Here is a 10,554-nt window from a genome sequence, read left to right on the forward strand (position 1 = left end):
CATAGCACACACACTATCACAACACACACACAGATCATACACATACACATACAAACACAGATCATACACACAAACACGGAATTTATTGGAGAAACTCAGCAGGTCTGGCAAATCTGAAGAAGGATCACTGGACTCGAAACATTACCACTGCTTTCTCTCTCCAGAGATGCTGCCAGCCCTGCTGAGTTTCTCCAGCAATTTGTTCGTGTATTGCCCACAGCACCAGTCCCCTTCCCATTACAGATTGCTGTGTGCATTATGGATTTGATGTGTCAGTTACCCTGTGATTTCAAGCGCCCGATGGCGTTTATGTATGAGTTTCTCTCATCTGTTAACTGGACCTTTTAGCGGCGAAATGTATAGTCCTTTCAACACTCGGATATCCGAGGAGTGCAGTTTTTTTTTAAAGTAACACTTCTCCACTTCTCTGTCTCTGTCTGATGGACAAACCTTCTGACAGTGTGTAGGAAATTCTCTGTGTCACAGACACAGCATCAGTCACCCTGTTTACACTCTGAAACAGAACCTTTTTTTTTCTAAAAAGTACAAAAATCCACTGTGATGTAATGACGTTAGATGAAGATCTCAAACGAATGAGTCACATATTGCTGTAAACATGCCCCATGCCAGCCACAATGCAGGAAGACGAAAGGCGAGTGAGTGAGTGAGTGAGAGAGAGAGAGAGAGAGAGCCGTTGCATGAGCGAGTGTGAAGTCATTCGCTCGGAAGAACTGAGTTGCTGTAAGATGCTTTAAATCAGGCGCACGGAACCTACCCCAGCATGTTGTTCCGCACATGCAAAGATTAACTTCTGGTGTCTCCGAACTTGCTCACCCAGTGAGATGGTTCGTCTTTCCTTCCCGTTCGGCACTTTTTCATCAAATCCCGCTGACAGGAGCAGCCGGGTTATAAGGGGCAGCTGCCTGGTCTAATGCAACAGCCTCTTTCAGGTAAGGGGAGTGGGGAGATTTCACTCATTTGATCATTTGCGTTAAGTACAGGGAACCAATTGCTGCTCCTGATTACAGGATGCTCAATTCATTTGACACACTTTCGATTACTTTTAACCTCTGTTTCCTTCTTTTTTCTCCCCCCCCCTCTTCATTTTCATTCAACATTAGCCTCCAATCCACAGCCATGTCCCAGAATCGTTGCTTTATTTTCTCTTGCCATTCACTTGTTCGGCCGCCGGTGTTGAGTATCTTTCTCTCACACTTTTACCTTGTTCTTCCACTACCCTTTTTTTTCCCACGGCGTCACACTTGATTTGTTTTTTTTAAAAAGAAAACTGTGTGTTTTGTTTCCGATTGTTTAAAGTTGTAAGTTGAAGCGGTTGTTATGTTTTGTGTGTGTGTGTGTGTGTGTGTGTGTGCCTGGGGGTGGTGGGTTAGTGTTGTTAGCTGAACAACGCAGACCAACCCAATCTGTGCTGAACCGAGTCTCGGGACGATTTGATTTCTTTCTCCTCTCTCTCTCGCACTCGGAGACGTACAAAGGAGCCGTTGTAAAAGCGAGTTGGAAAAATTCAACCCTCTGGTCTTTTGCTGTGTTGACCAGGAGTTGGCGCTCTGCACTCTTTCTTTCTCTCTCTCTCTCTCTCTCTCTTGTTTCCCCTGTAGTACATATCAGACCCAATCTTGTTCCGTTCAGGGGGTGTGTGGGGAAGGGGGAGGGAGATTATTTTAAAAATCCAAAGCGGATGACAAGTGCCTGTCCGCATCCCTGACTGACCACCCTCCTCACTGATAGATCAAAACCAGGCAAAAAGAAAACTACCAGCAAAATGAAAAATAAAGTCCGAAAGAAACTGACAGACTTCGGTCCCCGGGGGGCAGGACCGCCCCACGCTCGGACTCAATTGCCCCCCTCCCCACCCCACCCCGTTCCACCCCTCTCGGGATGAATGAAGCTCCCGTTGTGGGGAGGTTTCTGTAACCCCAGCCGTGCCTCTCCAGAGAGCGAGTTCCCAATACCTTAGCTCTGAGCGCCCAAATGATATCGCCACATAAACAAGAGTAAATAAATCTTGCACGTACTGCAGAGGAGAGATTCCTCATTTCTGGATCGCCTCAATCAGTGTTTCTAGGATCTTTTTTTTCATTATTGACGGGGGCGGGGGAAATGAAGGGTGAGAAATTAAAGTTAAGAATTCTTTTATTTTTGCGATGGTGCCTTTTATCCCCAGAGCCGGTCTATCTTGTCAGTGAGAATGACCACCGGGAGATTTAATTTGGATGGGGTGGGGAGGAGAGGGGGGTTGGAGGGTCTACATGTGTGGAAGGGTATTTTAAAAGGGCCGTGTGTTCTTTTGGGCTGGGGGGGTTAAAAAGATGGGATGTGTCTATTTCGCTACAGGGAGTTCCCTTCCCTTCACCCCCCCCCCACCCCCAAGAAGAATAAATGAAACATAAAAATCACGCAATTTGTTACCCCAGAGTTGGTCCTCCTGGCAGAAAGTGCCTGTGCTGTTCCACCCCCAAACTGTTGCTCTGATCTCAATGTCGAGTTTGTGACAGGAATCATTATCGCATTTGATTGGCACAACGCCTCATTGACGTGACATCAGCGGGCAAGCGGGACATATATATATATAAAGCCCCCATGCAATTATTTTAGTCAGCAGGAGCAGGAACCAGTGTTTAAAATAACCCTACTGAATTTATATATAAACCCTGCTTCTTCACTCTGGATTGTCTGTTTGCTGTGTGTGTGTCTTTATATATGGGCTTTGAGGCATGATGGACTTTGGTAAAGCGCTGAATGCCCGAGGTTTTGTGAGTAAACCGGACAACTTGCTTGGAATCTGTCGCCCTTTTGGTGTGCATTCTCAGTACAGAGATCTGAAAACAATGTTTGGCCCCCTCTCCGCCTCTTATTGAGAAGGGGTGTACTGTCCACTGGAAATCTTCCCGACGCCCGGACGAGAGAGAGAGAGAGAGAGAGTGAAAGTGCGTGGATTAACAGCGAGCAATGCAGAGGATAGCGGAGAACGGAGCGGAGCTGGTTCGGTTGCCGGTCCCAGGAGAGGAATAAATTGACGGACTCCTGCGTTAAACTGCAGCGCTGTGAGACTCGGGAGGGATAAACTAAGAGCCAGGCACGGAAACGAACACCCCGCCACCTCCCACCCTCCCTCCACATCAACAACCCTCCCTCCCTTCCTAGATGTTAGAAAACAAGGCAGCCGCGGAGAGGAGGGAAATAATCGCCTGAACTTTATCTCCCCCCTCCCAAAAGCAGATGTTCCGGCGCCTTGATTTGCGGGAGGGGGGGACCAGAACGAACCGAGGACGGAGTTAGCGGACCTGCCCGCGTTTCAATGGACCGCTGCTTTCTCTGAGCTGGGCGCCTGTTGTAGGGAAAGGTAACGCGGGCGCAGGAAGGAGACTGTGTGTGTATGTGTGAGAGACAGAGTGGAGTGTGCATTCTGCCGCAGCCGAGTCCAAGGACTGAGGAGAGAGACTGACAGACAGAGCACCTGTACGTCTGCTGTCCATCCACCCCCTCTCCCCTTCCCCACCTTCCCTCAACTCTCTGATCTGTCCCACTCCAGACAGACACAACAGCTCAGACAAACATAAACAAGGCGGCTGTCTCTGTCTCTCTCACACACACATACACACACGTGTGTGGGTGCACTTTTGGTCTTCCTTACTTCAGTTAATTCCTTAGCTTTCCTTTCCTTCCTTTCCTCCAAAGAAAATTCTCTCTTTCTAACTCTTGGTTTCTCGAAATTAAAGTGAGATTTCATCCAGTCTGCCTTTGGGATCCTGCTTCACTCTATATATTGGAAGAAGAATCTTTTTTAATATAATTTTACATCTTTTCCTTATATTGCCTTCGATATCTGTCCCCTGGACTCTCTGATCTGTGTATGTGTGTGTATCTGTGTATGTGTGTGTCTCTGTGTGTGTGTCTGTATATGTGTCTGTTGTGTCTGTGTGTGTGTCTGTGTATGTGAGTGTATGTGTGTCTGTGTGTGTGTCTGTCTGTTTCTGTGTGTGTCTGTGTGCTTGTGTGTGTCTGTGTGTGTATGTCTGTGTGTGTCGGAGTATCTGTGTGTGGGAGTGTGTGTGTGTCTGCGTGTGGGAGTGTCTGTGTGTGTCTGTGTCTCTGTGTGTGTCTGTGTGTGTGGGAGTGCCTGTGTGAGTCTCTCTGTGTATGTCTCTGTGTGTGTCAATGTGTGCATGTGTGTCTGTGTGTGTTTCTGTGTGTGTGTGTGTGTGGGAGTGTGTCTGTGTGTGTGTGTCTGTGTGTGTGGGAGTGCCTGTGTGAGTCTCTCTGTGTATGTCTCTGTGTGTGTCAATGTGTGCATGTGTGTCTGTGTGTGTTTCTGTGTGTGTGTGTGTGTGTGTGTGGGAGTGTGTCTGTGTGTGTGTGTCTGTGTGTGTGGGAGTGCCTGTGTGAGTCTCTCTGTGTATGTCTCTGTGAGTGTCAATGTGTGCATGTGTGTCTGTGTGTGTTTCTGTGTGTGTGTGTGTGTGTGTGGGAGTGTGTCTGTGTGTGTGTGTCTGTGTGTGTGGGAGTGCCTGTGTGAGTCTCTCTGTGTATGTCTCTGTGAGTGTCAATGTGTGCATGTGTGTCTGTGTGTGTTTCTGTGTGTGTGTGTGTGTGTGGGAGTGTGTCTGTGTGTGTGTGTCTGTGTGTGTGTGTGTGTATTACCATTTGTGATGCCGGAATAAACCCCGTTTCTCTCTCCCCCTCTCTCTCTCCCTCTCTCTCTCAGAGACACGATGACCGCCGGTAGACGATCTCTGATGGCGCTATTGCTCTGTCAGGTTTTATTCGGGGGTTCGGCCGGACTCATCCCCGAGGTGGGCCGCAGGAGATTCGCCGAGCAGTACGCCAATTCCGGCCGGGCACAGCCTCCCCCGCAGACCGAGGAGCTGCTGCAGGAGTTCGAGCTGCGACTCCTCAACGTGTTCGGCCTCCGGCGCCGCCCTCATCCCGCCAGGAACGCGGTCATCCCGCAGTACATGGTGGACCTGTACCGGCTGCACTCGGGCGAGGAAGCCGAACGGGGACACGCGACCGACGCCTGGGTGCTCTCCCAGTTCCCCGAGAGGTCGGCCAGCAACGCCAATACCGTCAGGAGCTTCCACCATGAAGGTAAGGTGAGGCGAGGCAGTTCGCCTCAGTGACCTCTCTCATACACACACTCTGCCCCAGGTTCTCTCAGTCTGGGGGATAAGATCAAAACCCGTCATACAACTCGTCCCTGGGCAACTATGTAGCCACATATGACACACAGGTAACTCCAATTCCATCGGAGGTAACTCCACGCACGAATATATATATATATTTATATTTATATATATATAGGATCAGGAGCCTTTTTCCTTCACTTGTTTATATGTAGGGAGAGTCAGAAGTCTCTTTATCCTTTACTGTTTTACACATAGGGTGAAGAGTCTTTAACCTTCACTATTCTCCTACACCGAGCCAGGTATCTGTTTACCCTTCACTATTATAGGGTCAGGAGTCTTTATCCTTCACTATTATATATAGGGTCAGCTGTCTGATTTACCTTTACTATTTTACATATGTGTAGGTTCAGAAGCCTTCATCTTTCACAATTATATATATATAGGATCAAAAGTCTATGTCCTTCACTATCATATATATATAGGGCCAGAAATCTGTTTATCCTTCACTATTTTATACATACATATATGGGGTCAGGAGTCTCTACCCTTCTCTACTATATATAGAGGATCAAGTCTTTGTCCTTCAATCTATATAGGGTCAGGAATCTGTGTATCCTTCACTATTATATATAGGGTCAGCTGTCTGTTTATCCTTTACTACTTTACATATGTGTAGGTTCAGAAGCCTTCATTCTTGACTATTATATATATATAGGATCAAAAGTCTATGTCCTTCACTAGCATATATACATAGGGTCAGAAGTCTGTTTGTCCTTCACTATTTCATATGTCTGTAAGCTCAGGAGTCTATTTACCCATCACTGTCTACACAGCCTATCTAGTCTAGGATTGGGGGGGGGGGGGGGGGGGGGTTGCTGATTGGAATCCAGATCGCACACATCACGCTCTTTTGAAGCCGAAAGTAGGTGTTGGAGAAACTCAGCAGGTCTGTGGAGAGAGAAACCAGAGTTGTCGTTCAGGGTCCAGTGACCCTTCTTGCGTTCCTTGTGACTTTTTGACAGGGTTCTCGCAGCTCAGTGAGCCTCCATAGCGGGGAGGCACCAGTGCCAGCCCTGGTAAGATTTTTTTTGAGGGGGGTGGGTAAGTGTGGGATATCTCGATTCAAACACATCGCGTATTACAGCAAGAGGGCCACTTGGTAAATGATTGGCTGAATTTTGTTTTACATTCCCGTTGATCAACCGTGTAACGAAAACGACTATAAATATTTGCCCCCAGGAACTCGGAGCCTTATCTTATCAATGTTCTCCCTCTTGTTTGCGGAGAGGCTTTTTCCCTTTATTTTTCCCAGGGCCCCTCGTTTCAGGAGGGATGTCACATTTATTTAGCAAAGGTCGCACGCCCACAGGTACCAAGGTTTTGATAGTTTCATATTCCCCCCACCACCCATACACACGATGGACAATTAATCCTTTTGTCGTTTCACACAGATCTGTGAATTATTGATATTGCAGAGTTTAGCATTGGCTTTAGTGCAAGAGGATTGGCTCGGGCGGGGTTGGCGTGTGTGAGAGTTTATTTGGGGGCTGGTGTTATCTGCAAAAGCTTTCCGCACAGAGGGAGATGAGATCCCAAGCCAAGTGGATTAACTTGATCCCCAAGTGCTTTCATCGGGGCACACTGGGACCCAGAGCTCACGCCTGTTGTGATTGCTAACTTATCAGCTCGACGCGAACCTCCCTCAAGTTGGGTTACAGGTGTCTTAAACGTTTGCAGGGCTGTGGTACATACACTAGGATTCACGTGCGTGACTTTGTACACAGCATCTCTACGCTGAACCCCCTCCCTCCTACATCCCGCGGAAAAAGAACGACAGCCAGTCTTAATAAAAGTGCCGTGTTCAGAGAGGGGATTCAGTGTCTGCATCTGATGCCAATCTTCTATCAGGCTGCTGAGGTGTCTAGGAGGTCCTAAGGCCCGCAGAGTTCTGTGAACGCACAGGCTGTTTTCCTCCTTGCTGTATCCTGTGCACTGAGTTTATTTAAACCAACATGGTTGAACCCTTGCACTCTCTTTCTCTCTCTCTCTCTCACACACTGCAGTTATGCACACACATACAACACTCACAGACTGCAGACACACACTGCACACACATACAGCACTCACTGCAGAGGCACACTGCAGAGTCACATATAACACACATGCACTGCAGACACACACAGACACATATACAGCACACACTGCAGACACACACACACGCAGAGACACATACAACACGAACACGCAGTACAGACACACACAGGCACACATGCAGCACTCACACACACAGCAGACACACACACAGCAGACACACACATGCAGACACAGATGCACACACACACACAGCAGACCACATGCACATTACACACTGCACTCACTGCAGATACACACTGCAGACACACACAAACTGCAAGCGTGCACTAGCAGTTCAGTTTTATTTCAAAACTATTTAGATTCATTTACAAATGCAGTTCATTTCTCTCTCCAATGCAGCTGAAAATGAATGTGAAAAAGTGACCCCGTAAATTAACCATGGGGTGGATAATCTTCAAACAAGGGCAAGTTCTGAAATAGTTAGATCTGCGTGTTCCCGGCTTTGTTAATACCATGCAGCACACTTGAACAAATGCACAGATGGGCATATTGGCAGTGAGTTAAATAATGCAGTGTGTTTAGAATGTGAATGGATCTATTTTTTTGAAAAAAACTGCTGCAGGGGCGAAACTATTGAAAAGTAGTTGAAGAATATGGTGCAATCTCTTGTATGAGGCAGAGAGTTTAAAAGTGGCACACACGTGGCATCAAGGGGCGCCGTATTTTGGTCTGGATCAGTATTGCGCTGGCATTAAGGGACACTTGCATGTGATTTAATCAGAATGCATTACCGACTCATCCACCTATACCCCCTCTGCTTCCCCCTCCTGACCCCTTATATTTCTTTGGACCTTGAGTCAGCATGTGGCAAGTCACTAGAATTGTCATAGAATCACTACAGTATGGAAACAGGCTCTTCGGCCCAACAAGTCCACACTGACCCTCTGAAGGGTAACCCACCCAGACTCATTCTCTGACCCTATTACTCTACATGTACCCCTGACTACTTGGTTGCAATGTATTCAATACACCCTCCATAAATGAATGAGCACTGTTCATTTTTTGCAGTTTTTTTTAATAATGGAATTCTTGGCTATTCACACATCTCAGCACTGGATTCCCTGCACAGACCCATCTCTTAGAATGTGGTCAAGTTCTGTTCATGGTGAATGACCCTGATGCAAAAGTAAGAATGCCAGTTGGTTTATCAAACATGAGTCATGTGGGAACTCACCGGTTATTATTGCTCTTCCTAACTGCTGAGGGTTAAAAGTAAAAATAAACAGATTATCTTAAATATATTTTGTCTCCAATAAAAGCATGCTGTCAAACATTGTGATGCAAATATCATTTCAAAGTCTATAGTGCAATGAAGTAAGAAAGTAGTTTGTGTTGAATTTTGAACATAATCAAATTAGGTTATTTACTTATAATAATTTCTTATATTTAAGGGTTAAGATATACCAGAGGGTTAAGATATTGTCAGTGACAATAGATTGCTAAGGGGAGAAAATAATTTTATTCAAAGCCTCGAATGATGACATTTATATTTATCATTTATATTGATATTGTAGTTAATACACATTGCAATCATTAACTCAAACATTGGGTGGTTGTGATTTATGTGTTTCCATATGGTGTCAGATTAGCCTCACCAGTGAGCCTAGCAATGTGGCTAATGGTGGTTCTGATCTCTTTCTCATCTTAGAACTAATGGAGGAGTTGCCTGGAGCCAGGGGAGAGGTAGTCCGTCGTTTTTTCTTCAACTTAAACTCTATACCGAGGGAGGAGCTCATCACCTCGGCAGAACTGAGGATCTACCGCCAGCAGGAGCAAAAAGCCTGTGCTAATGCCAGCAGTGGTTATCATCGCATCAATGTGTATGAGATTCTCAAAGCAACGGGGTCCTCGTCCAGTGATCCCATTACCCGGTTGCTGGACACAAAGGTCGTGCATCACAATGTGAGCAAATGGGAGAGCTTTGACGTCAGCCCTTCTGTTATGAGATGGACTGCGCAGGGCCAGCCCAACCATGGGTTTATGGTGGAAGTCGTTAACTTGGACAAGGAGTGCAGACATTCAAAGCAACATGTCAGGATCAGTCGGTCTTTGCATCAAGATGAAGAAAGCTGGCCTCAAATGAGGCCTTTATTGGTGACGTTTAGTCACAATGGCAAAGGGCACACTCTTGAGAAAAGAGTGAGGCGTCAGGTCAAACACAAGCCGAAGAAGAGGTCCAAGTCCAGCTGCAAACGACATCCTTTATATGTGGATTTCAGTGACGTGGGGTGGAATGACTGGATAGTGGCACCTCCGGGATATCATGCCTTTTACTGCCAAGGAGAGTGCCCTTTTCCACTGGCAGATCACTTAAACTCAACAAACCATGCCATTGTGCAGACATTGGTGAACTCAGTCAATGCAAACATTCCCAGGGCATGTTGCGTCCCCACAGACCTCAGTCCCATTTCGATGCTTTATCTTGATGAATACGACAAAGTTGTATTAAAGAACTACCAAGATATGGTTGTGGAGGGTTGTGGATGTCGTTAAAGCAGAAATTTATCAAAAAAAAACTTGACACTTTACTATTTCCCAATGAAGACACTATTTATATTAAAAAAATTAACAAAATAGAAGCATCTATTTTGAAAATATATTTATGGTTACTTAAAAAGAAATTGGGAAAATAAATATTTTAATCAGAGAATTGTTCCTTTTAAATGATGTTTAATTGTATTTCAGATGTACATGTTTATATGGGTTTAACCCCCAACACATGAAGTATAATGGTCGAATTCCTATTTTGTATTTATTGCAATTGTAACCACTTTTTAGAAAATAGCTAATTTGTATTTATATGTAATCAAAGATAAATATAGGGTTTGTACATAAATTGCCAATCCACATCTGTCTGAAGTCTATATGCTTGAAACAAAACTTGCAATCAGACCTTTTTTCTCAGTTGGGGGCAGGCAAACTAAGAACCTAAAATGTTTCAGAACGTGTACCAACGTGAGTCCCACATTTCAAAGCGCTTTCTGACATGTGGCACATTAAAATTTTTGGCATAGCAATCTTGAAAAGCTTACCGATAATAAGATGAAGGGTTTAGGGACTGGAATGCATACAAAAGTAATTGTAGTGAGGTCTAAATAGCAAACAGTGTAAAATAACACTGGGCTGCTCCTTGTAGTTTACAGGTGGTTAAATTAGGTAGAGGCCAGAGGCAAAATGGACCCGTTATTCAACTTCTGGTGAGGTGAAGCGTGAATGCTGGGAAAAGTCTTAAATCCCATCTTTAAAAGGAAGA

The 10,554-nt window shown here is 45.7% G+C and overlaps 1 protein-coding gene across 2 annotated transcripts; it reads left to right on the forward strand.

The window, feature by feature from the left end:
* The first annotated feature begins 638 nt into the window (after nt 1-638).
* LOC140483298 (bone morphogenetic protein 2-like) lies at nt 639-10,144 on the forward strand. 2 transcript variants are annotated; one of them, XM_072581458.1, is made up of 3 exons: nt 639-950; nt 4,727-5,109; nt 8,950-10,144. In XM_072581458.1, the coding sequence occupies exons 2-3, from the start codon at nt 4,734-4,736 to the stop codon at nt 9,792-9,794; spliced, it is 1,221 nt and encodes a 406-aa protein (XP_072437559.1). In that variant the 5' UTR covers nt 639-950; nt 4,727-4,733; the 3' UTR covers nt 9,795-10,144. The 2 variants fall into 2 exon arrangements, with proteins under 2 accessions (XP_072437559.1, XP_072437558.1); XM_072581457.1 differs by lacking the exon at nt 639-950 and adding an exon at nt 2,493-3,364.
* Nucleotides 10,145-10,554: the final 410 nt, after the last annotated feature.

The sequence above is a fragment of the Chiloscyllium punctatum genome, chromosome 11 (assembly GCF_047496795.1).
Source record: "Chiloscyllium punctatum isolate Juve2018m chromosome 11, sChiPun1.3, whole genome shotgun sequence".
Lineage (NCBI taxonomy): Eukaryota > Metazoa > Chordata > Chondrichthyes > Orectolobiformes > Hemiscylliidae > Chiloscyllium > Chiloscyllium punctatum.